The 26,870-nt window shown below is 42.0% G+C and overlaps 1 protein-coding gene across 1 annotated transcript in view; it reads right to left on the reverse strand.

Annotated features, from left to right (window-relative positions):
* Window positions 1–26,870, reverse strand: part of FRY (FRY microtubule binding protein) — a 398,333-nt gene that overhangs the window by 170,101 nt on the left and 201,362 nt on the right. The window contains exons 12-20 of the mRNA XM_045016361.1: window positions 25,404–25,572; window positions 22,331–22,423; window positions 22,132–22,230; window positions 19,056–19,157; window positions 11,479–11,582; window positions 10,851–10,959; window positions 9,949–10,035; window positions 4,934–5,105; window positions 2,892–3,024 (exon numbers count right to left, since the gene is read on the reverse strand). Coding sequence (XP_044872296.1) covers window positions 2,892–3,024; window positions 4,934–5,105; window positions 9,949–10,035; window positions 10,851–10,959; window positions 11,479–11,582; window positions 19,056–19,157; window positions 22,132–22,230; window positions 22,331–22,423; window positions 25,404–25,572 — 1,068 coding nt within the window. The remainder of the gene's footprint in view (window positions 1–2,891; window positions 3,025–4,933; window positions 5,106–9,948; window positions 10,036–10,850; window positions 10,960–11,478; window positions 11,583–19,055; window positions 19,158–22,131; window positions 22,231–22,330; window positions 22,424–25,403; window positions 25,573–26,870) is intronic.

Genomic DNA, 26,870 nt, shown 5'->3' on the forward strand with positions numbered 1-26,870 from the left:
ATTTGTCAGTAGGCTGAATGGTTATCAAGATGCTTGTGGCGGGATTTCCGTTGGGAGGTTTATAGTGGGGTAGTCATCAAACACTGGCCCCAAAGACGACCCACGTCGCCCCATCACTGTTAATACACTTAAGGTTTTGGTGAAAATTCCTGATCTCATATGTTGTTGTGAATGAGAGGCAACCTTGGTCAGGGTGGCATTCCTGGTAGAATTTTTGGGGGCTTTTAGGATCAGCAAATTAGTGCTTGCGCCATGGAGGGACACTTTGGGAAGGGCTTTGGAACTGAGGCATTTACATTGTGAGGATGATTAGCTATCTTAACATTGAGGATGTCAAAGATAGATTTGGGAGGCCGGGGTCAATCCATTATACTGTAGGAAGGTGGTGAGGTGAGAATCTGCCCTGTGGGGGCCATGAGGGCATATATTGCAATAAGACCAATTAAAGATGGGACCCTCTTTATTCACAGTGACGGATCAGGGTGGCTACAGCGATGGTGCAGCTGGGTCTGGGGGCCAAGGCAATTCAGGCAATTGGGCGCTAGCATTCTAATGAATACAGGATGCATGTGAAACCCCAGGTTGGGAATCAGAAATAATTTTGCTTATGTTTCCATTTCAGACAATTGTAGATGGGTCAGGCGGCCAGTGGTGAACATAAGAGCGGCCATACTGAGTCATCTAGCCCAGTATCCTGTCTTCTGACAGCAGCCAATGCCAGGTGCCCCAAAGGGAATGAACAGAACAGGTGTGGCTGTGTGGGCATACTATTGTGTATATGTGCACAGGCTGGCTTCCAGGTTGACAGGAGGTTCATAGCTCAGCCTCAGTGGTGAAGCAATCCAGAGATAGCATGGCAGGAGGGGCATGATATGGTACCAGTGGATGCCCCTTGTATACTCTGGTGTCTGGATGTGACTGTAGTTCACCTTGGGGAAAATGATTTGGGAAGTGTAAAGGGGTAGACTTGATGTTCAGAAACAAGAGGGACTTGGTACAGATCCTATACATTTTCCCAGGAGTAAAAATTATTTGGTCTGACGCAGGGTGTTGAGTAATGAAGCACCCACAGGTTGACAAGGCTAGGAGACATGTGAATAGGGAGGTGGCCAAGTTCATATGTAGTCAAGCCGGGTTGATAATTTCTCATGTGAGCATAGTTTATGAGGCACCAGAGTTATTCAGGGAGGATGGGGTCCAGCTATCTGACTGGGGAGCTGATCTATTTTTGGCTGACATTAGAGAAGGCCTCAGTAAATACCTGGCTAAGTATGGGGAGGAGGCAGCCACGCAAATACCTGGCACCACCTTGTGGCAGATGTCCAGTGCAGGTACTTCATAGGGACTGGATACGTTGCTCAGATAAAATGGATTAGTCAAGGATTCAAAGGAGGCATTATTTAAAGGAGCAGATAAAGAGGGTTTGGGGCTCCCATGACTAGCATGGCAGGGAGTCAAACCATCTCCCCCTTTTTTTTCCCCTCTTAACAAGAGACATAGTATGTCTGCCTGTGCTGGAAAAAAAGTGTGTGTGTCAAGACCTTTAATTTTTCCTAAAAAGCTTGGACACCCAAAATGCTTTGAAATGGCTGTGAGCACTGGAGAGCATTATGGGTATTGCGATATGAAAAAACATACCAAGCATAATACTTTTATGCTGAAATAGCATTATTATTATTTACATAGTAACATTGGTGTGCATGACGTTTAATAAAAATAAAAGACGACAAGGTTCCTGACCCGAAGAGCTTACAATCTAATTTAAACTAACAGAGCAATGAGAACCAACAAAGGATGACAGAAGAAAGGCAGTTACAACACAAAGATTATTCACTGCTGTAACAACAGCTGGATTTCAGCCAATTAGTGGAGCTGATTGGGTATTTGATTGGGTGGAGTTGATTGGGTAGTGCTGGTAAGTTGGCCATTTTGTCTGACAAACCTATTAAAAATCCACAACAGTCCAGCTGCCTTTCTACTGCCGTATCTCTCCAATGGCCTCATTCCCTACAAGGGGCAAGCCACCCTTAAAGGGCTGGCTCTCTGATTGTACGAGAACTCGCTCTGTCCCTCCCACAACAAGGATGGGCAATGTCTGCCCAATGATCCGGCTCCTCTTTCCATCAAGGCAGTTCTCTGCAAGGGGGCTCCTGCTTCCTTCATCACATGACACCTCAGATTGCTCTGTATCTAGTAAAAATCCCTTTCCCCTAGAACACTCAACAGAGAACTTGTTCAATGACTCATACTGGATGTATTTATGAATGCACCAGTGAAGAAATGCTCCTTTTAACCCTCTTAAATTTGAGGCCATCACCACAAGATGACTTGGGACTGTAATGAAGGTTTGATTTTTGACTGTAGTCATGGACATTGAGAGGAAATTTCAAAACTTCTTTACTATTAACTGTAGTTCTCAAAATTTACTGCCACCATTTTGAAGTTCAGTGATGGCAGAAATATTTAGCAACAGTGGTCTGAGTCATTCCTTTGCATACTCTGCTGATAGGCCTGCATTGTGGAGACTGGTGCTTTTTACACTACCTTCCCATTCCTAAAATTCTGAGGTAATTTTGGCTGCTTTGGGGAAGTAAATGCAATTCCCAAAATTACCACATGCATGCAAATAAACACTAAAATCCAGAAAAACAAAGCTATATTTTCTGACGAAGAGGGGGGTGACATCACTGACCGTTCCTGCTGTACCCACAAATTGTGGATTTCACAAAAGGCACTAAGTGTATGCATTAGCAAACTGTACTTGTTATACTCTGTCCCTATGACAGCTAAGACAGAACTTGAGACTGGTTGGAAAAAATAAAGCAAAAGTTCCTTTAGAGGTTTTTTTTCCAATCATACAGGATTTTGCTTTACTTTCATTTAACACTCACGTGATCATGTCTTCAGGTTCCTTGTTTAACATCTGTATGTTAGTTAGCATCATGCATCGTCCAACTTCTTTATCAAGATGTCTTAGTATGTTGTCCACAGCTTTTCTTACTTGAGAATAATACAATGACATACCTGTAAAATATATATTTCAATTTTTAAAGAAGAACATAATATTAATTGAGATTCAGGCATTTTGAAGAAGGAAGAGCTTATTCCAGTAGTGCTACAAGAAGTAAAACAACACTAAGTTTTAACTATGATGTAACCTATTGCCTCAACTACTACATCCTGATTCAGAGCCAGCTCAGCCACCCTTTCTCATGGTGAGTAGTACCTTACTCTGAGAGTAGTCCCAATGATTTGGATTACTTATGGAGAAAGATACTAACACAGCCTTAGTAGCTTAGTAACTGAAATCTGGCTGTAAGTGGTTAAAGGGAAACTGAATTTTGTATAATTCTAGTCCACGTCCTGAAAAGCTTTATTATATATTTAGCCACCCTCTGAGACTTTGAGAGCTTTAAAAAAAACTGACAAAAATAAAGGTTCTGAGCAAGCAGCTAATCTTAAAATTAACACAAAAATTTGATTTGAACTAGCTCTCAAAATACTCTTTTGGTATGAAAAATTAGGTCAGGCTGTTTTGTATTAAATATAATATTAGTTTCATGCTGTGATACACTAGCTAATGGAAATCAGATACTTTAAAAGTAGGTATAATTTTCACAATTAAAAATGTAAACCTCAAAACATAATGGTTCCTACTTTTATCCTATTAGGCTGAGCTTTTCAAAGAATCCCAAGGAAATTTTATATAAATCACCACCAGTCAAGAAGTATTTCTTAATCTGCTTTTCTCTAACCATTTCACTTTTTAGCAGATAAAGCCAGCATAGGTTCAGAACTCTGAAATGACCTCAACATTCAACTTGCTTCATATGTCCTGGTAGAGTGGGAAACATATGAATAAGTAATCTACCATGATTTTATACTACATTGAACATGAATAATTGACTCTCCATTTCATTTCAGAATTAGAATTCTGTTTATTAAAAAAACAATGAATGCAGCCTCACTAAGGGTAGGTCTATACTCACCGTCCGGGTCGACGCGGTGAGTTCGACTTCTCGGAGTTCGAACTATCGCGTCTAATCAAGACGTGATAGTTTGAACTCCCCCCGCGCTCCGGTCGACTCCGGAACTCCACCACTGCGAACGGCGGTGGCGGAGTCGACCTTGGAGCCGCAGAGTTCGACCCCACCGCGTCTGGACGGGTAAGTCAGTCGAACTAGGGTACTTCGAGTTCAGCTACGCTATTCGCGTAGCTGAACTTGTGTACCCTAGTTCGACCCCCCCCTTAGTGTAGACCAGGCCTAAGTGGAAACCAGACTGTTTAAAGCAGGTGCTAAATATTTTGCTGCAAAACTATAGTAACAAGAAATAAATTAGTAACAAGAATTCAATCGTGCAGACTTTTACTACTAGCTGCAGAGCTTACTAATGTGAGTAGTAATTGAAATAAATATGATTAGCACTAATACCTAGTAGTAAATGTTTATAGGATTGGGCCTTAAATTTTTATGGTTTTTATTATCATGATTATATACTATAGTACATAAAAGTCTTTTTCATTGGTGGGGAATTATACCGTACTTGCACTTAAAAGTTTCTTCCAGTACTTAAAATATAGATAGTCTACAACTGATGGTGTTTCTCAAACTGGTGGATACATGTGGAGTACAAATACTATATTTCAATTACTAGCAGGGAAACTGAATAAACAAACAAATATTCAGCATTCAGAAGATTTATCGATTTACCTACATACTCAATGGATTATGAAATATATCCCAATAAGCTTAAATTTCAGAAAACAGAATTAATCAGTCTAAAGGATATATTTCACTAAAAATAGATGATAAATTAAAATACAAGTAAATACAAATCTATATTAAAATTTTCTATATATTCACTTAGGAGTCTTGTACATGGTTACACTGGTCATTATAAGTTTTCACATTATTACATGCCTGTTACTGACCTATCATTTTAGCTTCCTCCTCTGTGAGAGTTTTGCTTAAGTACGTTTTCTTCACTCTTAGAGTGTTTCCAGAAGGAAGGACAGCTCCAGTAACTGGCATTGGAGGTTCACCATCTTTTTGCTGCAAGCTATCAGCAATCACCAAGAAAGCTCTCAGACCAATATTCATTCTCTGCAAAGTTCAAAATGTGAATGAATAGCATAATCAAATAATTACCACCCTTTTCACATTTCAAAAATCACATTTATCAGAAATAAAATTTTGCTATACCAAATCTGAATAACTTTATTTACAGAGATATTTCCCTCTGCCAAAATCTAAACAGAATAAAATAATGTTTCTACTCAACCACATTAAATGTTAGCACATATATCTATGTCTATAATGCAAACTTCATACAGTTGTCTGTTACAAAAAATCTATGGTATAACCATTCAACAATATTTCATACAGTATATCTTGTATTAAATAAGGCTAAAATAAAAAATGGTTACTCACCTTCTCGTAACTGTTGTTCTTTGAGATGTGTTGTTCATGTCCATCCAATCAAGTGTGCATGTGCTGCGTGCACAACAGCTGGAAGATTTTTCCCCTAGAAGTATCCCTAGGGTTGGCTGGGCATCCCCGGAGTCGCGCCTACATGGCACCCAATATGGGGCCCTGCCAACCTGACCTCCCTTCAGTTCCTTCTTGCTGGGGACTCCGACAGAGTGGTAGAAGGGAAGGTATTGGAATGGACATGAACAACACATCTTGAAGAACAACAGTTACGAGAAGGTGAGAAACTGTTTTTTCTTCTTCGAGTGCTTGTTCATGTCAATTCCAATCAGGTGAATCACAAGCCACAGTTCAGGATGCAGAGTTGGAGTTGTCCATTGATTGTTGTACCATTCTATCAAAGGCCACGTTGTCTCCGGCCTGCTGGGTGATTGCGTAATGTGTGGTGAAACTGCGTATGGAGGACCACGTCGCTGCCCTGCATATTTCCTGGATAGGAACCTGAGCCAGGAAAGCGGCTGAAAAGGCCTGCGCCCTGGTGGGGTGTGCGGTGATTGGAGGGACAAGCACTACTGCCAGGTTGTAGCACTCTCGGATGCAGGATGAGATCCACAACAAAATTCATTGAGAGGAGACTGGAAGACCTTTTATCCTGTCTGCCACGGCCACAAACAGTTGAATGGACTACCAGAACAGTTTCATTCTTTCAATGTAAAAGGCTAATGCTCTGCAGATGTCCAATGAGTGAAGCCTCTGCTCCCTGCTGCTCGAGTGTGGTTTAGAATAGCAGACTGGGGTCTGAGCCTGGTGTGTTGCACCACACAGGTACAAGCAGCCATGTGTCCAGAAGTTTCAGGCAATTCCTTGCTGTGGTGGTGGGGAACTGTCTGAGACCTCTTATGATGTTGCCGAGGGACTGAAACCTTGCGTCTAGGAGGTATGCCCTAGCTTGTTTCGACTCCAATACTCCCCCTATAAACTCTATCCTCTGAACTGGGGACAGCGTTGATTTCCCCTCATTTAGAAGGAGGCCCAGTTCATCAAATGTTGTTCTTATGAAGTCGACTTGTGCCTCCATTTGAGTCCTGGATTGGCCCTTGATGAGCCAGTCATTGAGGTACGGGAACACCTTTACCTGCCACCTGCGCAGGAACATGCCATGACTGCCATGCACTTAGTGAACATGTAAGGTGCTGCTGACAGGCTGAACGAGAGGACTGTGAAATGGTAGTGGGCACTGTTCACCACAATCCTGAGGTATTTTCTGTGGGACGGAGTTATTGCTATGTGAAAGTACACGTCCTTCAAGTTGAGGGCGGCATACCAGTCTCCTGGATCTAATGATGGGATGATAGAGGCCAAAGAGACCACGTGGAACTTGAGCTTCTTCATGTACTTGTTGAGTTCTCACAGGTCTAGGATGGGCTTGAGCCCACCTTTGGCTTTCGGTATTAGGAAATACCGGGAATAGAAACCCTTACCCTTCTGCTCCTGAGGAACCTGTTCCACTGCCCCAGTGAAAGGAGTGAGTACACCTCCTGTATAAGGAGTTGCTCGTGAGAAGGATCCCTGAAGAGGGACTGGAAAGGGGGGTGGGAAGGGCAAGAGGGCACAGAATTGGATGGGGTATCCCCTCTCTACCATGCGGAGCACCCAGCAGTCTGAAGTGATACGGGACCATGCACGGTAGAAAGGGGATAGTCGGGACGAAAAGGTAAGGCGGGGTAGATCCAGTTCTTGTCCTGGTGTGCAGTCCTCAACCACACCTTCAAAAGGTCGGTTTGGGGCTCAAAGGTGGCTTGGATTGGCCAGAGCTCTGACCTGAGGACGGGTGTGGCCTTCTCCTGACGCCCCTATTCCTCCTCCAGGAACCATCCTGTCGGTTTTGTTGGTAAAACCGCTGAGGAGGCTGCAGCCTGAAGTGCCTGCGCTGTGTAGTGGGGATGTGTATGCCCAGGGACTTGAGGGTGGCTCTTGAGTCTTTTAAACTGTGCAGTCTCCTGTCTGTCTTTTCAGAGAAAAAGGCCTGACCTTCAAAGGGTAGGTCTTGGATGGTCTCTTGGACTTTATAAGGAAGCCCAGAGACCTTGAGCCAAGAGGACCGTCTCATGGCCATCCCTGTAGCCATGGTTCGGGCTGCTGCGTTGGCACGATCAAGAAACGCCTGCAAGGAGGCCTAGAAATGAGTTTGCTTTCCTCCACCAAGGCATTAAATTCAGAGTGGGAGTCTGGTGGCAATAGCTCGGCAAACTTGACCATTGCTCCACGGGTGTTAAAGGAGTACCTACTAATGATGGCCTGCTGGTTTGAAATGCAGAGCTGCAAACCACTGGTGTAGACGACTTTTCTCCCGAACAAGTCTGCCTTTTTTGCCTCCCGGTTTTTAGGGGAGGGTCCCTGAAACCCCTGACACTCCCTTTGGTTTGCAGCATTCACTACCAAAGAGTTGGGTGGAGGGTGGGAATAGAGATGCTCATATCCCCTGGAGGGGATGAAATAGCGTCTCTCTTTTCTCTTCGCTGTAGGGGGCAAAGAGGCCAGAATCTGCCACAAAGTTATTGTGGTCTCAGTTATAGTTTTGATGAGTGGCAGCGCAATGCGCAAGGGCCCAGAGGGGGTGAGGATGTCCACCCTGGGAACAGCATCTTCTACCAGCTTCTCTGCCTGGATCCCCAGGTTCTGGGCCACCCTGCACAACAACTGTTGCAGGACCCTGCTATCCTCCAAGGCGGGGTCCATTGACGTGCCCGCAACGGCCTCATCCGGGGAGGAGGAGGCTGGGAGCACCAGCACATGGCCTTAGTCACTGCCCTCAGCCCCAAGAGGGTCACGTTGTTCATTAGGCTACTATAACGCAGGTGTCGCAGTCACTGGTGCAGAGGAGTTCAGTGCCAAGATGGTCGTTGGTGCAATGGTGCTCACCAGTGCCAGGGTGGTCACCGGTGCTGGGGTGGTCACCGGCGCGGAGGCCTGAGCAGCAGGCAGAGATATCGGCGACGTCTCTGGTGCCAGCTGCTGCGTGGGGATGAAGGATGCCGACATGACCAACACCGACCTGGATCTTGATGCCTGGCTCTGACCCTGGGTTTGATGATAGGCCCAGGGAGTCCAAAAGAGCCACTGAGCTGGTGGTTGCCATTGAGGTGGCCACGGAGCTAGAGGAGGCTGATGGTGTTGCCAAGATCTAGACCTCCTGCTGCTGGACCTATCTGACTGATAGAACTCTGCCTCAGACTCCGAGGTCTCCAAAACGGAAGACCACAGAGGAGCGGTACTGGGTCTGCCGATGAGCAGTGCCGGGCCCCTGGGGATTGGTGCGGTCCCCCCATGTGGGCGGCCAGCACCAGGGAGTGGTGTCGTTGAGATGGGGAGCAGTTCAACATCATCTCCGGCTTGCCCCTAGATGGGCTAGGTGGCGGGTTATGACCAGTGCCTCATCCCACCTTGGAGAAGGCAGTGCTGTGAGGCAAAAAAGGTCCTGTGCCACCTCAAAAGTCTCTGGAGAGGAGGGGAGTTGAATATCCTGGCTATGACAGTCTGGAGAATGGTAGTGGGCTGGACTTGACTGGACCCCCCTGGGAGGTGCTGGGCTCAATGTAGGCTGGATGGGCTGAGGCCTCCCTGTCACTGGCTCCTAAGGCTTAGGATGGGGAGAACACCCTCTCTCCGGCCTCTTTTTCTTCTGGAGCACCGTGGATGAAGACCAGCAGCCACCAGAAGTCTTATACTTGGCACCAGTTCGGTGTCAGGAGTCCTTAGCCTCCTTCCTTGGTACCGGCCTGCACACTGTTGGTGCTGGTGAACTGCACACAGAGGAGACACTCGGCACAGGCTCCACCAACTCTGGGTCAGACTGTGGGCGGAGGGCTGCCTCCATGAGAACAATTCTAAGTCTCTGCTCATGATCCTTAAGGTTCCTAGACCGAAACCCTTTGCAAATGTGGCACTTGTCCTTTTGGTGACTCTCGCCAAGACACTTCAAACAAGAAGTGTGCGGGTCGCTCCTTGGCATCAATTTACTGCAAACTTCACATGGTTTGAATCCCGGCAACCGAGGCATACCCTGGTGTTGGGGGATGAAACGGGGGGGAGGAGGAGGCAACCCCTCAACAGAAACTTAGAGAAACTACTAACAGTGCTAATACTACTAACTAAGAATTTAACTGTATAGACATGACAGTGGGATACTCCTAGAGGCACTTGCAGAAGCAAGAGCAAGGGAAGTTCCAGCTAGCCATCACTGGCAGTAAGAAGGAACTAAGGAAGGGTCGGGTTGGAGGGCGCTATATTGGGCGCCATGTAGGCGTGATTCCAGGGGGCGCCCAGGCTGACTCTACGGATACTGCCAGGAGAAAAATCTTCTGGCTGTCGTGCATGCAGCACGCGCACACCTGCTTGGAACTGACATGAACAAGCACTTGAAGAAGAATATAAATTGTTCTGAGCAATCAAAATTAAAGCTGAACATAATGCAATAAATACATATTTCAGTAAAAAGTGTGCATGTATGTCATACCTCTGGATTGAGACTGAAAGCTTTTGCTGGTTTTCCAACACAAAGAAAGTCAAAAATAATTTCTTTCATTGCAAAATCTAAACGTTCCTAAAATGGAAAAAAGAATTGTTACAAATCATATGAAATTGCTTCTTTTGTTAAAGGCAATAGAAATATTGAAGCAGGATGTCATCAAGATTTATTTACATTTATTTAGGATCAGATTTTCAAAAGTGCACAGCACCCACAACTTGTTCCAGACTTTCAGTAGAGCTCAGCTCCTATTCCAACTCCTATCTAAATGGAAGTTGCTGAGTATTGAGCACTTTTGAAAATCTGGCCACTTAATTTAGGTACCTAAATGATCGACTTTGAAAGTCTCTTTTTGAATTATTTAAATTTCTCTTGAGCAATTGTAGTACTAATGTGCTATTTTATAAAACAAAAGTCTATTCACAGATGCAAAGCATCTAAAATTCAGCAAAGCATTTAAGTATATGCTTAAGTGAATCCCCATTTAGCAAAGCACTTAAGCGAGGGCTTAATTTTAAGCACACATGTAAGTGCTTTGCTAAATGGGGATGGTTTGCTGAACTGGAGCCACAGAGGAGACTAGCCTTCTTTTGATGAGTGCAAAATTTATGTGGTAAACTCCCATTAATACCAAATAACATTATGTGTGTCAGTCCCTGGTGCATTAAAATGGCATTACTGGAACTGATCCTGTCACTTTCCCTTGTTTTACACCAGTGTGACTCCACTATCATTTCTAGCCTAATCCACACACACAATTTACCATTGCTAGGAGAAGGCTATCAATACTGGGGGATGAATAAAGTGACACAATACCCAGTTTATTCTGCAATTAATAATTTATTAGGAAAATAAATTATTCATTTCTTGGACACAGTTCTTTTCCATACCTGTGCAATGAACTGTATAATTTTCACAAAGATGTTTAGAGGCATATCCCTTGGCACCACACCACGGGACCCTTTTGGGAATAGCGTTGTGACAATGGTTATAAGTCGACTAAGAAAAGAAAAAAGCAAGCATCAGCACAGTTCCATTCATTGCAGATGAGTGGCAGGTGTATCTTCTTGTTTAATTATCCCAAATTCTGTCTGGAAATCTTGGTCTCATTTAGAAAGCCTCAAGTGTGGAAAGGCTTTTCCAAATTAAAAGGTACAATAGTACCTTGCTCTATTTCTTTGTTTCTAAGTTTGACTGAGCTATTGCTATTTTGTTATTGTGCTGCAAGCATCCACAATCCTGCCAATAACACACTTCTCTTTCTATTTCCACTATTTCCAGAAGCAAAGAGTGAGTCTGTCCATATTCCGGCTCTTCCAAAAGCAAAAGCTTTTGGTATAGTAATTGCAAAAAGCAGGAGAAAAATTGTTAAATGTCACAAAAAGGAACATTTTATTGTGCACATTTGACAGCAGAATCTCTTCTAGGTCAAGGACACTCAGTGGAGCCACTGGACTTCTACAATGGAAACATCCACAGCAAAGGGGCTTGGTTACAATTACAACTGCAAAACTTTACCTCTGGGTAGCTGTATTGCTTTCACATTTAATTCTAATCATGTAAACCCAAAGTAATCTGTACAGCGACTCCAGTGCAACTCGAGCCATTTTGGGGTCCTTGTTCTAGAAGAAAAACACAAGCAAACAGTAAATTTCAGCCAGTTAAATCTTAACTCTACAAATCCTTCTAATTTTTTCTTGGAGCAAAACCTATAAAGGAAGTTTGGGCTGCATATCCACTCTTAGTGCATGCCAAAAATGTATAGCTTTGGTACTGAGCATCACAAAAAGATGTGGAAAGACACAGCTGCTTGATGCTCAAAGATAGTACTGGCACACAGAAAAACATATACAATTATCATTGTATAGAATTTAATCTTAAAAGTTTTTTAAAAGTTATTTCTAAATGACCGATCTTTTAAAATACTATTAAAGATTTCAGACATCCTAAGTGCCTGTGTTATCATAAAACAGATGAGATATAGTGCAATTAAGAATCACTATGGAAACCAATCCTATTCAAATCTAGACAAAAATTTAATCTTCAATTAAGCCATCGGACTTTTGTTAATACAAATCTTATTTCATTTTTATTCACTGATATTAAGCACATACCCAATAAATGTATCATATACTACACACATTTAAAAATGACAAAATTTAAACTTAGATAGAGTGCCCAGTTGGACTGGGTAACGTTTGAGGCTGAGAACAACATCTGTGTTGGTTTTTTTCAGAAGAGTTTGAACCAGTAAAGTCTCTTGTTTCCCCTTCATCTGGTGTGCTGCTTACTTGTTTTAGCCTTTGGGTACCTAACTGAGATTCTGTCCACCATGTGCCTCTATCACACAGCCTTTGGGCTGAAATAATGGTCACAGACCCCTCTCTGTCTTCTACAGATGGCTCCTAGCCATTGGCCCATTTAATTGACAATCTACTGGTCCATCCCTTGAGCTACCCTCAAAGTCTGCAGACTAGTATAGAAATTGTATTAGGACCAAAGCAGAAGTGGCTGTAAGCAAAGGCACATAAATTATGAGAAATACTAGGTTTGATTATATTTTCAAGCTTCAATATCATTATTACTAATAAAAATACACATTGAATATTACTTGGAATTAATACTTAACTTGAACTCTGAAATTATAACAAGTATATTTAGTATTCAAAAAGCACTTTATATTATCAACATGTTGTACAAATATTATCTGAAATGGTTTGAATTAGGGCTGTCGATTAATTGCAGTTAACTCACACGATTAACTCAAAAAATTAACTGCGATTAAAAAAATTAATCATGATTAATCGCACTGTTAAATAGCAATTGAAATTTATTAGATATTTTTGGATGTTTTTCTACATTTTCAAACATTGATTTCTATTACAACACAGAATACAAAGCGTACAGTGCTCACTTTATATTATTTTTATTACAAATATTTGCACTGTAAAATGATAGATAAAAGAAATAGTATTTTTCAATTTACCTCATACAAGTACTGTAGTGCAATCTTTATCGTGAAAGTGTAACTTACAAATGTAGATTTTTTTTGTTACATAACTGCACTCAAAAACAAAACAATGTAAAACTTCAGAGCCTATGAATCTACTCAGTCCTACTTCTTGTTCAGCCAATAACTAAGACAAAAAAGTTTGTTTACATTTACGGGAGATACTGCTACCTGCTTCTTATCTACAATGTCACCTGAAAGTGAGACCAGGCGTTGGCATGGCACTTTTGTAGTTGGCGTTGCAAGGTATTTACGTGCCGGATATGCTAAACATTCGTATGCCCCTTCATACTTCAGCCACCATTCCAGAGGACATGTATCCATGCTGATGATGTTCGTTAAAAAAATACTGCGTTAATTAAATTTTTTGACTGAACTCCTTGGGGGAGAAGTGTATGTCCCCTGCTGTGTTTTACCCACATTCTGCCATATATTTCATGTTCTAGCAGTCTCGGATAATGACCCAGCACATGTTGTTTGATTTATGAACACTGTTACTGCAGATCTGACAAAACGCAAAGAAGGTAACAATGTGAGATTTCTAAAAATAGCTACAGCACTCGATCCAAGGTTTAAGAATCTGAAGTGCCTTCCAAAATCCGAGAGGGACAAGGTGTAGAGCATGCTTTCAGAAGTCTTAAAAGAGCAACAATCCGATGCGGAAACTACACAACCTGAACCACCCGGAAAAAAAAAATCAACCTTCTGCTGGTGGCATCTGACACAGATGATGAAAATGAACATGCATCGGTCCGCTCTGCTTTGGACTGTTATCGAGCAGAACCCGTCATCAGTATGTACGCATGTCCTCTGGAATGGTGGTTGAAGCATGAAGGGACATATGAAGTGCATTTGGCATGTAAGTATCTTGCGAAACTGGTTACAACAGTGTCATGTGAACGCCTGCTCTCACTTTCAGGTGACACTATAAACAAGAAGTGGCACCATTATCTCCTGCAAATGTAACCAAACTTGTTTGTCTGAGCAATTCGCTGAAGTAGGACTGAGTGGACTTGTAGGCTCTGAAGTTTTACATTGTTTTATTTTTGAATGCAATTATTTTTTGTACATAATTCGACATTTGTAAGTTCAGCTTTTATGATAAAGAGATTTCATGATAGTACTTGTATTAAGTGAATTGAAATATACTATTTCTTTTGTTTTTTTACAAAGCAAAGATTTGTATTAAAAAATAAATAGAAAGTGAGCACTGTACACTTTGTATTGTGTTGTAATTGAAATCAATGTTTGAAAATGTAGAAAAACACCCAAAAATATTTAAATGGTATTCGATTATTATTTAACAGTGCAATTAATTGTGTGATTAATCATGCGATCAATTTTTTTAATCGCTTGACAGCCCTAGTTTGAATACAATTTTATAGTGAAAATTATTCACCATAAATTTAATTTAAAGTCATTACTAAATTCTATATCAGCTTATAAATAGTAACATGTTTTCAAATATGTTACAGAAGACAAAAAGCACATTATTTTTGTATTGGCATACTTGCAGATTAAAAGTGTAGAGATACAGGCATCTACACTTTATATTATCATTGGCAAATCACATTTTAAAATAAAACAGCTCCTCTACATCCATAATCTGAATAGCTGTCTTCAGTAATACTGAACAGCCTCCCAGCTATAAGACAGTTTTGGTGGAGCTCCTAGGAATGACCTTCCTAAATAACAGAATTGGAAAAAAACAGGGTTGTGCTTCCACCAGGGGACGGCCAGGTCCCTGGGCCTGGCCAGGCTATGTTTGGACAGAACGAGGGAGAAAGAAGGTGACTAAGGGCATGTCTACATTACCCACTGGATCGATGGGCAGCAATCGATCCAGTGGGGGTCGATTTATCGCGTCTAGTCTAGATGTGATTAATTGACTGCCGAGCGCTCCCCTTCGACTCCGGTACTCCACCAGGGTGAGAGATGCAGATGGAATCGACGGGAGAGCGTCAGCTATTGACTTACCACAGTGAAGACACCGTGGTAAGTAGATCTAAGTACATCAACTTCAGCTACATTATTCACGTAGCTGAAGTTGAGTAACTTAGATCAATCTCCCCCCCAATCGCCCGGTGTAGACCAGCCACAGCATCTAACATAATTTTGGCCTTGATCCAGCAAAACGCTTAGGCAAATGAGTAAGCTTTATTGACCTCTTTTGTACTACTCACCATTCTCAAAGTTAAGCAAGTAGACCCTTAATACCTGCAGTTTGTCCTACAGTTCCTCCTGTGCCAGAGGGGAGGAGGAGAGAGTAAAAACATACAGCTGGCTACACTGGATTTACTCTACTTCCAGATTCTGATCCAGCAGGGGAATCTCTCACCTACGTCCTTAGAGCAACTTATTGTTTGTTTTGTGCTACTGAGCAGTACAGAGCTGCTGGCCATAAGACCAAGTATCTCTACCTAGTACTCCACAGATGGCTATGAGGAGACCTGTAACTGCATTAGTTGGTGCACCACATTCCAGAGGTGTCGCAATATGCCAGCTATGGAATCCGTCCAGCCCCTCCCCTGCTAGCAGCACATGCTAACCAGAGAAACATGTTGCTTTTAGAGCGGCAGCACAGGAAACCTGTTGGGGCATGGTTTTGGCATACCCTGAAAGAGTCTGCCCTGCAATTACAGCGGCATGTACAGCTGGCCCACTTGATTGCCTTTTAATATAAGAACAGAATTTGTATTACTCTGAGATTCCTCTATAATTTTGCCCTAAAACATCCAAATGTTTGCATTGGTCATCTGGGATTTATTCATGGGCAGTTCCATTGCTTCGTCTCTTCTTTTCAGCCCTAGCAAATTCCTTGTCCTCCCAAACTATGCCTATGTGTTAGGTTTTAAAAAGGCCCCACAAAAAATACCACATAAAAACCTTTGTTTCTGGAATGCTTGCTAACCATCCAAAAATTGATTAGCTGAGATAAGTTTAAGGTGATATAAAGTAAAGCCTACCAAAAACTTTCTAAACACTATCCTATCTTACTGTTTAGAACACAGAAATGCTTCCATTTTCCCACCTGACTCCCTCCCTCTTTTGATGATTTATGTGCCTGAATGACATTGGTCTGAACTTTGACCAAGCAGCTTTTCAAGTTAACATGCAGTATAAGTGAGCATGAAAGGATAGCTTTGCTAATGTAGAGAGTCATGTATTAGCAGGAACAACATATTTAATTTTAACATTGCTCAAGCCACAGTCACTAAATAAAGACATTTAAAACATTTACAAATGTTAGAATGATTTAAACACATTAAACTAAATAACTACAGCTGAATTTCATAAATTCTTTAAAAGCAAGTCACAAAAAATAATGGCAGTGCTGTTGAGCCACAACACTTTTTTAAATCTAAGATTAATATAGAATTGAATATAAAAATCTGTATTGAATTAACACTTAAATGACAAATTATTTTTCATTTCATTATTAACTATTCCATTTCAAAACTACCATTTGACATCAAAGCAATACTGTAATTAGTTAAAAAAACAGGAAGCTCAGTCAGCAAAACAGTACATGAAATATTCATAAGACAACAGAAACTAGATATGGAAAAGATCTAGTAGGTCACCTTGTCTAACCTCCCTTGTCTAACCGAAGGACGATAGAGAATATTTAATATCCAGTGCAACTTTAAAATGATTCAAAACAATAGGACTGCCACTTCCTTTTGGAAACTACCCCATAGATTACATTCCTCACTTGTTAGTAAATGTTTACAGTTACATAACGTAAATTCTTGTCCCAATTCAGAAAACTGCATCAATAGTCTTTTTTGCTGGACAAACCATGGATTCTGGCAGCCTATTGAGAGGACAGTTCAGCATACTGCAGAAACTTCTTCTCAATGCTTAGAAAGCCTCCAAACATGCAATTTCATTGTTCAGCAGTTACCTCTACATACTATTTTGTGTACATATGGAATTACCACCCAGTAATGAAGTGTTTTAAGATCAAACATACTACAGCACAAATATTAAACAGCAAAGTTCATTCTCGAAAAGAGTCGGAGTGCTTATTGTAGACACTTTAACTTTTATCTATCTGCCTAGATCAGGGTTGGGCAAACTATGGCCCATGAGCCGGATCCGGCCCCTCAGTGCTTTGGATCCAGCCCCTCAGGGCTTTGGATCCGGCCCACAGGATTGTCCCCAGTGGTGCCATGGGCCCCGTGCCACTCTCAGAAGCGGCCAGCACCACGCCCCTGCGGCCCCCGGGCGGGGGAGCAGAGGGCTCCGTGAGTTGTCCTTGCCTCCGTGAGTTGTCCTTTGTCCGAGAGCGGGGAACAGTGGCCAATGGGAGTTTTAGGGGAGGTACCTGGAGGCACAGCAAGGGCAGCGCACGCCCCACCTCCCCCAGGGGACACAGAGCTTCCTGAAGCAGTGCGGGGCCGGGGACAGGTCAGGCATGCAGGGAGCCTGCCCTGGCCACGATGCATGCCGCTGCCACCCCGGAGCCACTTTAGGTAAGTGGCGCCAGGCCAGAGCCCGAATCCCTCCTGCACCCCGCCCCCCAACTCCCTGCCCTAAGCCCTCTGCCTGCACCTCACATCCGTCCTGCACCCAAACTCCCTGCCCTGAGCCCCCTCCCGCACCCCGCACCCCTCCTGCATCGCTGCCCTGAGCCCCCTTCTGCACTCCGCACCCCTCCTGCACCCCAACCCCCTTCCCTGAGCCTCCTCATACACCCCGCATCCCTCCTTTGCCCCAATCCCTTGTCCTGATCCCTTTCTTGCACACCACACCCCCTCCTACACACCACACTACCTCCCGCACCCCAACCCCCAGCCCTGCATACAATTTCCCCACCCAGATGTGGTCCTCAGCCCAAAAAAGTTTGCCCACCCCTGGCCTAAATTCTAGTATAGCCTCCGCAATCATAATGTCTGAGCACCTGATATATATGAATTAATTTGCCCTCACAAGACTTGTGAGGTAAGGTATTTACAGATAATAGTATTGAGGCACAGAAAGACTAAAAGCCTGATCAGAGCACTTTGAAGTCAGTGGAAAGACTCCCACTGAATGTAATAGGCTTTGGAACAAGTCCTAACTACAAGACCATCCTTCCTCTCCTTCTTTAAATCAATAAGTGATGATGTAGGTTTCACATCTCTTACATTTCTTTCACTAGCCAACAAAATATCTTAATTTTACTGTACACCGAATAGCATCACAGGGTGTGCACACAAAAGAAAAAGCATCTTCTTAAAGAAGCACATACCATACATTCACATCAGGTGAATGTTTTAATATTTCTTAGTTCCTTAAGGACTGGATGAAAATGGCTGTGGTAATAATTAGTAAACCATGTATCAGTCCTGGGGAAGAACATCAATTGTTTAGGTGGACAGAAACAGTAGTACCACGCACATTTTAATTTAGTTTTAGTTTCTTTAATGAGACTTTTAGATTGAAACAAGGAGAATCAGTACCATGTGACCAGCCAGCTTTCCTCAGGCCAGCAGCAAGTGCTCCAGTTTAAGAACCCCTGACTGAATGAAATAAAAGGTTCAAAGATAACATTTGGCAATTTTCTTCTTCCACTCCATTCCTGGACAACTTTTACCAACAATTTAGTCTGTCCTCATGTGCATAGACAATATTCGGATTGTTTGGTTCAAGCCACTCTCCATTAACAAAGGTATGAGAAATTCAAACTAGGTGTAGGAATATTTTTTTTCATTGACAAAATCCTGTATTGTTAAATTATAAAAACATTGCTATGAAATAAAATTACTGATAGATTCAGCTATTATCAATAATATAGCTCAGGGGTTCTCAAACTGGGAGTCGGGACCGCTCAGGGGGTCACGGGGTTATTACATGGGGGGTCTTGAGATGTCAGCCTCAAACCCTGCTTTGTCTCCAGCATTTATAGTGGTGTTAAATATATAAAAAAGTGTTTTTAATTTATAAGGGGGGGTCGCACTCAGAGGCTTGCTATGTGAAAGGGGTCACCAGTACAAAAGTTTGAGAACCACTGGTCTAGCTAAATCACGTAAAACTAAAGAAGACCCAGGCTACGTATAGTGAACTAGCAAATTATTAAAAAAGAAAGTAAGATACTAACTTTGAGATTGGATAGGCAGTTGTTGAGGAAAATATGCCATCTGTTTAAAAAGAATTGCTTCTGACTGACACAAAGCAGGCATGTTACCAAAGGATACAGAGCCTAAATAGAAAGAAAGATGATACAGGATTATTTGTATGTCAACAAAACATCAAACTAATTTAACATTAGAACTATTGTACATTTAGAGTCCTAGATCCCCCGTGTTATGCTATATGCAGCAGCCAGCATAAACACATTGTTCAATAACATAATTTAAAAGGAATGTTTCTCTAAAGCTGTTATGAATTTGTATGGATTACTTTGTACAGATTTAGAATCACATTTGCACCAAAAACAATCAAATGCCTAAGTATATCATCACTGTTCATAAATCCTAAAGATCGGCCAAAATTTTGCAGCATCATAGGGCTAATTTCTGTCAGTTAACTGAGAAATGTAGTAGCTGGGGAATTACTGTGTGTGCCATACTCAGCATTAGAATCCCCATAGTCCATTGTTTGTTGTTTACAGAAGACCTAACTCCCCTCAAAATCCATGGTCATTTATTTGAAGAACTGTCAGATCCCAGGGGCACATGGTTTAAATTATGGTCAAAACATAAGCCTTCTGGAGCTTTAGTCTTGTAGGGGAGTTAGGAAGAATGTAAAAATGGGCAAGACAAAGGATAGAAAACCAAACACTGTGTGCGGGGTTATTTTCCCAAATCTGTTCTGACCAGCATTTGACATTTGCATTGCTATTGTTAAGCTAAAATATTAGACTAAAAGTCAGGAATAAATATGTTGATTTTGACAGTGATCTGCTGTTCCAAGCTCCTCCTCTGGGTCAGTTCTTCTTTAAATGCAGCCAGGTCAGGCCTTTAAAAAACAATGACCAAAGAGGAGGCAACATTCTGCACCATAAACACAACGGACTCTTAAAACTAATCCTAAAATTTCAGCCTAAGGCTCGCCCCTAAATGTAAATCTCACTGTAAAATGCAAATCCTGTTTCTCTCAACCTAGGGCACAGATTGTCTGTAGCTAGTTTAACTCCAAGTTCGCTGACACATAAGACCAAATACATATAACTTTTTAGCATTCTACATCAAAACACTCAGAAATGTAGTAACCAGAGGAGAATTAAAGCTTTCTCACAAAAGGCTTCCTCACAAAAGGCTTCCTCACCAGACTGATAAACATCATGTATTTGGCAGATGAACAGCCCCATACAGGCAGAGCCATTCCTTGGGTATGGCAAATTGAGGCGACCGACCCGGGCCCCAGGGCCCCCCACGCTTCTATAAAATCATGAGGAGGCAAGCGGGGACATGAGGCGGGAGGGGTGAGGAGGCAAGCGGGAAGGTGAGCAGCTAGCAGCAGGTGGAAAGGTGGGGTGGACAGAGGCGGAGTCCCCCTACTAGAACCTCCCTCTCTTCCCAGTGCCTCCTGCCCGTCGGCGGGTTCCGCCGATCAGTACCTCTCCTCCCTCTCAGCACCTACCACGGATCAGATGTTTTGCTGCATCAGGAGGTGCTGGGGGGGGAGGGGAGTGAGGGCGCAGCGAACTCGGGGGGGTGGAACTAGGTGGGGGAAGAGGCAGGGCGGGGGCAGAGCGAGGGTGGGAAGAAGCAGGGTGGGGCCTTGGGGGAAGGGGTGGAGTGGGGGTGGGTCCTAGGTGGAGCCAGAGGGGAGCAACCCCCAGCAGATTAGAAACTTGGCACCTATGTCCCGGGCCCTGCACCCTCCTAGGGACGGCTCTGCCTACAGGACAAGATAGGTTACATGCATATTGACTGAACAATGACTAATAATCCCCAAAACAGAATTCTCATAGCAAAAGCTCAACCCCTAAAATTTAAAGTAGCATGTATTCTTGTTTAAAGAAGGCCAATAGTCCTTTCCCTGGAAATATCTGCAGCTACTGCTATCACTGCTAGCTGCTTACCATTCTCTTCTTCTTTGCAATGTTTGCTTTTCTAATAGAACATCTCAGGAGTCTATTCTATTTCATTACTTTTCATTGTGTGGTTTCTGTATGTGAGCAATCTCACAGAAAGGCCCCACCTCTATCCCTTACTCAAACTGAGTAGAATTTACTTTAGTGAGTAGCCCCATTATCTTCAATGAGGTTATTTGTTTGGGAAAATTCTACTCAGCATAAGGATTGAAGAATTGGATCCTTAGTTTGCTGTAGTTTCAACATTCGCAACAGGATTGGCTACACATGTGCCGAAAGGGGGAAATCCTGGCTCCATTGAAGCCAATGGCAAAACTCCCACTAACTTCAATGGAGGCAGAATTTCACCCAGAAAGAAGTATTTTGACTTCCTTCTGGAACTGGCTGGAGTAATGACAGCAGCAGTCACAAGTGTGCCTGTACAAGTCCATCAATGAAATCAGATAGCATCACCTCCCAACACTCAGTGAGATAGTGGGAGATAGGGAGGTCCTTTTGACTTTTACATAAAATAAGAAAGGACCAATGAAAATAACTTTCTTTTCTTAAAAGGCCAAAGACTTCAAAACAGATTAACAGAGTCCGCAGTGCTGAGGTGCACTGACCCAGCTGGAAAGATAGAATGCTTAAGGCAGCCAGCATCAACCTGACTCAGTGCTCCATTTAATCCAATTCAACTATACACTGTTATGCCACTGTTAATCTCTCAAGAAAATATGAAATGGAGAGCTTCTTAGCCAACATGCTGTGTAAAAAGGCACTGCTGTTTTAAAAGGCTGTTATATATTGGTTTGTTCCCGCAAAACATTACTTAACCGCTTTGAAAGAGCTGTTCTCACATGTCCCATTAGTTCTCACTTGACAGGCAATGCACTCTCTGTTAAGTTTTTCCTCTGTGCTAATGGTCAGACACAACACATATTGACCATTTTATAATCATAATTGCAGGATCTGAAAACACCTAGAGGATTCAGACTAAAATAGATGTGGATATAACATATACTTTTGAAATAGCAATTAATTGTACATTGAGCCAGATGCAGATAAATGGTTCTGCAACAATTCTGCAAGCCCTTTGGGAATCTTGCCTAGATAGCCTTCTGACGAAGAAATTCAGCTTCTCAGGATTACTTACCAGTGAGTGCTTCTTTCGAGAAGAAAGCTCGAGTGTTGTGTCATACAGGCTTTCAACAAAGTTCCTCAGACAGGGGACATTCACTTCATTTTTAACAGCCTGAAAAGAGATTTCATGTTAACACTGTTTTTCATAGGTTGACTTTCGAATCTAACTTGAAAAAATCATGCAAATAAATAAACAAATAAATAAAACTCACAGCAGCTACAGGTACAAGAATTTCAACGAACAGTCCTGCTAATGCATGCTTGATATCTTTGTCCTTCACTTCAAGGAAATAATGTGCACATTCCTGGCAGACAATTAAAGAGAAGAAAAAAAATTGCACATCAGGTGGAATAAAGACATCACAATGTTTGCTAAAAGCACATGTGATAGCTTTTTTCTCTTATACTGCAAAGAACATTTTATATGTCAATTAAGGTTTAGGTTCCACATTCACAATCTGCCCTAGGCATGAGGCAGTGCATTGTCCCAGGAACAGATCAGGAGAGAATCGTGGCTCTGTCCATGACACTCCATTTGCTTTAGCTTGTGCAGGCTGGTTAATTGGGGGGCCAAATGCAAGGCTTCCCACAATCCCCATCCCTGCCTAGCCATCTCTGTGGGAGCAGTAGTAACAGCCCAGCATTCGGCTCCATATGGCACAGAAGGGAATATGGAATCACCTTTTGCCTCTTTACTCCACCAAGTAGGTGCGTGGACCAAGGGACAACCCAGCCTTAAATATTTTGGGTTAGATTATGTTTCAAGGACACAGCCTAAAGTAATTCTGAGGGCATGAATTGTGGCTCAGAATGGAGCACTTCACTGTGGAGGGTAGTAATTTATTACGGGGCTATACCTGCAATAAACTACTACCCCCATCCCCACTGCTGTATTGGTCAGTGAGTGGAGGGGAAGGAGCCATGGATGTGCCCATTCCACACTCCTCTCTCCTCAACTGCTCTGGAAACGGAGTAAACAGGCACCTAGCTCCAGCTACTCCTGCATATCTGGGCCCAAGGCCCAGACAGATACTCCCCCTCCTCCCTGAGTCTATAGACAATACAGGTCCTTGGTCACCCTCATGATTTGCCTCCATCCCTTCCTGTGACGCGCATTTTTTCCCCATTGATGATAATTCACATTAAGAGCTCTAAGGTCTTGATCAACATTATCCCTCCATCTTCTTCTTCGATGATTAGACACCATATGGACGTCCCTCCAAGAAAGGCTTACCTGGTCTGTCTTCTGCTGTCCTAAGTACATGCCCTGCCCACTGGAGTTGCTGAGATTTCACTACATTTACTATACAGTAACTCCTCACTTAAAGTCATCCCAGTTAACATTGTTTTGTTATTAGGTTGCTGATCTATTTGAGAACATGCTCGTTTAAAGTCACGCAATGTTCCATTATAAGGTTGTTTGGCTCGCCCTGCTCCTCCTGCCCGGCATTCCGGCTGGGGAGCGGGGTCGGGGCACAGTGGCTACCCCACTCCGCCCACCTGGCATTCCAGCCGGGAAGTGGGCAAGCCCCGGACCCCGCTCTCCGGCTGGAGCACCAGGCCGAATGGGGTAAGCCCCCACGCCCCAATCCCACTCCCCAGCTGGAATGCCTGGTGGGTGGAGCGGGGCAAGCCCCCGCGTTCTGACCCCACTATGCCCCTGCCTCAACCAAGTTTCACAATCATCACTGGGGAGTACAGTATTAAATTGTTTGTTTAAAATTATTTAAAACTTATACTGTATATGTATATAATGTCTTTTGTCTGGCGACATTTTTTTCCCTGGAACCTAACCCCCCCTCCTCCATTTACATTAATTCTTATGGGAAAATTGGATTCGCTTAACATCGTTTCGCTTAAAGTAGCATTTTTCAGGAACATAACTACAATGTTAAGAGAGGAGTTATTGCAGGTGGCTCTTCATAGACTTCCAGCAGTTCCCTATTAGATCTGCTCTATAAATCATTCTCTCTTACTATCCCCAAAACTCATATCAAGACTTTATTTTTGAAGGTAGTTAGCTGCCTTTCTTTCTTTTTAGCAAGAGGCCACGTCTCTCATCCATATAAAATATAGGCCTTATAAGAGTTTTCCTTCTATCTCCTACAAAAGCCAGGTCATCAGCACATTCAATGAGTTGGTGAAGGCCCTTTATAAATTCACCCCATCCTGAGAATTCTGCAATTATCAGACCACTTTTTCCATAGCAACATAAAAAGGTATCAGGGACAGTGCGTCTCCCTGCCTTAGTTAGCACACAGTCTATATAGTATACAAGGATGTTTCTTACTATCATTTCCTCCCTTGCATGGGCATGTAAACCAATTTACAATATAGCCCGTAGTTTATAATTATTATATGGTAAATATATGTGTAAAGTGCAAGCTGTATTATAAAACACATCAAGTATGGCTGATTCTAATACATACTTTTAAAACTTATTATCATACATTTATATTCCGTGCGTGATGGTGAGTTTGGCACTCAGATGGTATGGTGATGACTACAGTACAAAAATCTAGATAGATTCAATTCGCATCTTGCTTCCATTAAATGAGAATTTTGCCATTGCCTTCAAAGAGAGCAAGAATGGGCTCCAATAGCACTGTACTATCAGAAAACATTACCATTTATTCATACCATCAATGTACATTTCACACACACAAAATTGTGCAACATGACACCTCTGTATAACTTATATAAAAATATGTCAGCATTCATGAATGTGGCTGCACACATGGAAACATAACCAATATGGACTATGGGTGTGCTGCGCCAAAGAGAAGAGGGAAAAGAGATTGTTTCTATGTTGCTAAATATGATATAAAGCATTTTGCCAAAATAAAACTTATGCAGTTGCTATTTAGGTTTTATAGAAAACAAAAAATATATTTGTATTAATATTTCAAATACTTTCTTTCAGACACCTAATATTACCATAGGGTATATTGATTTTTATCTCTGAGAAATCTTCATTCAGCTAGTCTCCATACACAGGCCAGTAAAAAAGCATGTATTTTTAATAGATTTTTTAAAAAATTAATGGTGACTGCCAATGTGTCCATCTGTCACAAAAAATGCCCACAGGGAAAAAGAATAAAGATACCCACATGTAAGCTAATATTTTAGGAATAGTGTCCTTTGTGCATTAAGGACCAAAAAAATGAGGATTTTTTTTATAATGTTCTAAGATGATTTTCCCCGCCTTTTACAGCATGATATAATTTAGCAAATTAAACTGTTAATCAAGACAGCCCAAGTGTGGTCTACATCAAAGAATGTTACCTGCATAAACTGAAGAGAGGCTTCAAAGTCCTCCACGGGATACATCTTAATGCGAAAGAATTTCATCCCCATTATTAGACTGATAATGCTTTGAACCACGTAGGGGCTTTGCTCTTTATGCCGCAGCTCTTTTAATTCTGCCATGAATTTCTTCTTCACAGCAGGAAATCTATGAAATCATACTGGTTAGTTACAAAACAATAGACTGGTAGTAAGATTTGACATGTATTGTAAGGTATCTAGAAGAGAAACAATAAAAGAGATATAATTCTATCACTAATCATTATTTGAGTTTTAATATATATTATTAGGTGTGGTTTTTTTTACTTAGGGTATATGTGTGTGTATGCGCACTGTCCTCTGGGATGCCTCCCTCTCTCATCCCCAACATTTTCCCAATAGTTCCCTCTTCAAAACCTCTTCATTAAGTTGCCACATCTTTATGGCCATTAAAGATAGATTGACAGGATGGATGGATTGAGAGCAATGCAAAATGCTCCCCTTCCTCCCAAAGGCTGAGTGTACTGTTTCCACAGTGTTCCCAGTCCCCACAAGATTGGAGAATGAGAGAAAATTTTATTGCCTGATCTTAGACCTTTCCCATTACTGCATCTAATGAACTTTCCTAATTTTAATTCACTGTGCTTCTTTTTATACATAAGCTAACTCTACCATAAAATAATCCTTCAAACTTTTTTGAAAATCCAGGATAAAAGACATTTTTATTGCAAGCATGTGTCAAGTTTTCAAAGGAAAATGTTCAAATGATAACCATAAAAATATTCAGATAGGTTGTGCTAGCCATCGGGTTTTCCTGATAGTTGTTACACCACCACAGTATCTTAAGTACCAGAGATAATTTCTATTCCAAGTGTAAGAAAATACTGTGGTTTCTCAGATACCACAGAGTAGAAAGTAACTAATGGTAAATGCTGATTTTTTAATGGCAACCACAATATATTTTAGATGGTGGTGGTATTATTTGACATACACTGGAAACTGCAACTTTACAGTGTACTGTGCCCAAGGACATTTCAATTACTCATTGTCATCCAAAGGCCTGGAACAAAATTCTACTATGATAAAGGTTACAATTTTTAATTCCATGTTGGTAATTCCACTCTAACTTTCTATTTGAGATTCAGCTTAGAATAATTTCACATAGTAAACAAGAGATATATGATATAGTAATTCCCTCAAATCTGTTGTTCAGACATTATACTTTTTTATCTATTTCAATTTACTGCATAATAAACATTTTAAAAAATGGAATATAGATAATAATGTAGGTAGAATCTTTTAAACAATTATTCAAAACACATTAACACCACCAATGTTAATGCAGTTAAAATGGCACAAATCAGGCTGAAAATACACTCCTTAATATAGGCCCTGACCTGCAAACATTGGATCATGCGAGTACTCATATGAGTAGTTTAGTCATGAAAGTAGTTGTATGAGCAGTCT

The sequence above is a fragment of the Mauremys mutica genome, chromosome 1, assembly GCF_020497125.1.
Source record: "Mauremys mutica isolate MM-2020 ecotype Southern chromosome 1, ASM2049712v1, whole genome shotgun sequence".
Lineage (NCBI taxonomy): Eukaryota > Metazoa > Chordata > Testudines > Geoemydidae > Mauremys > Mauremys mutica.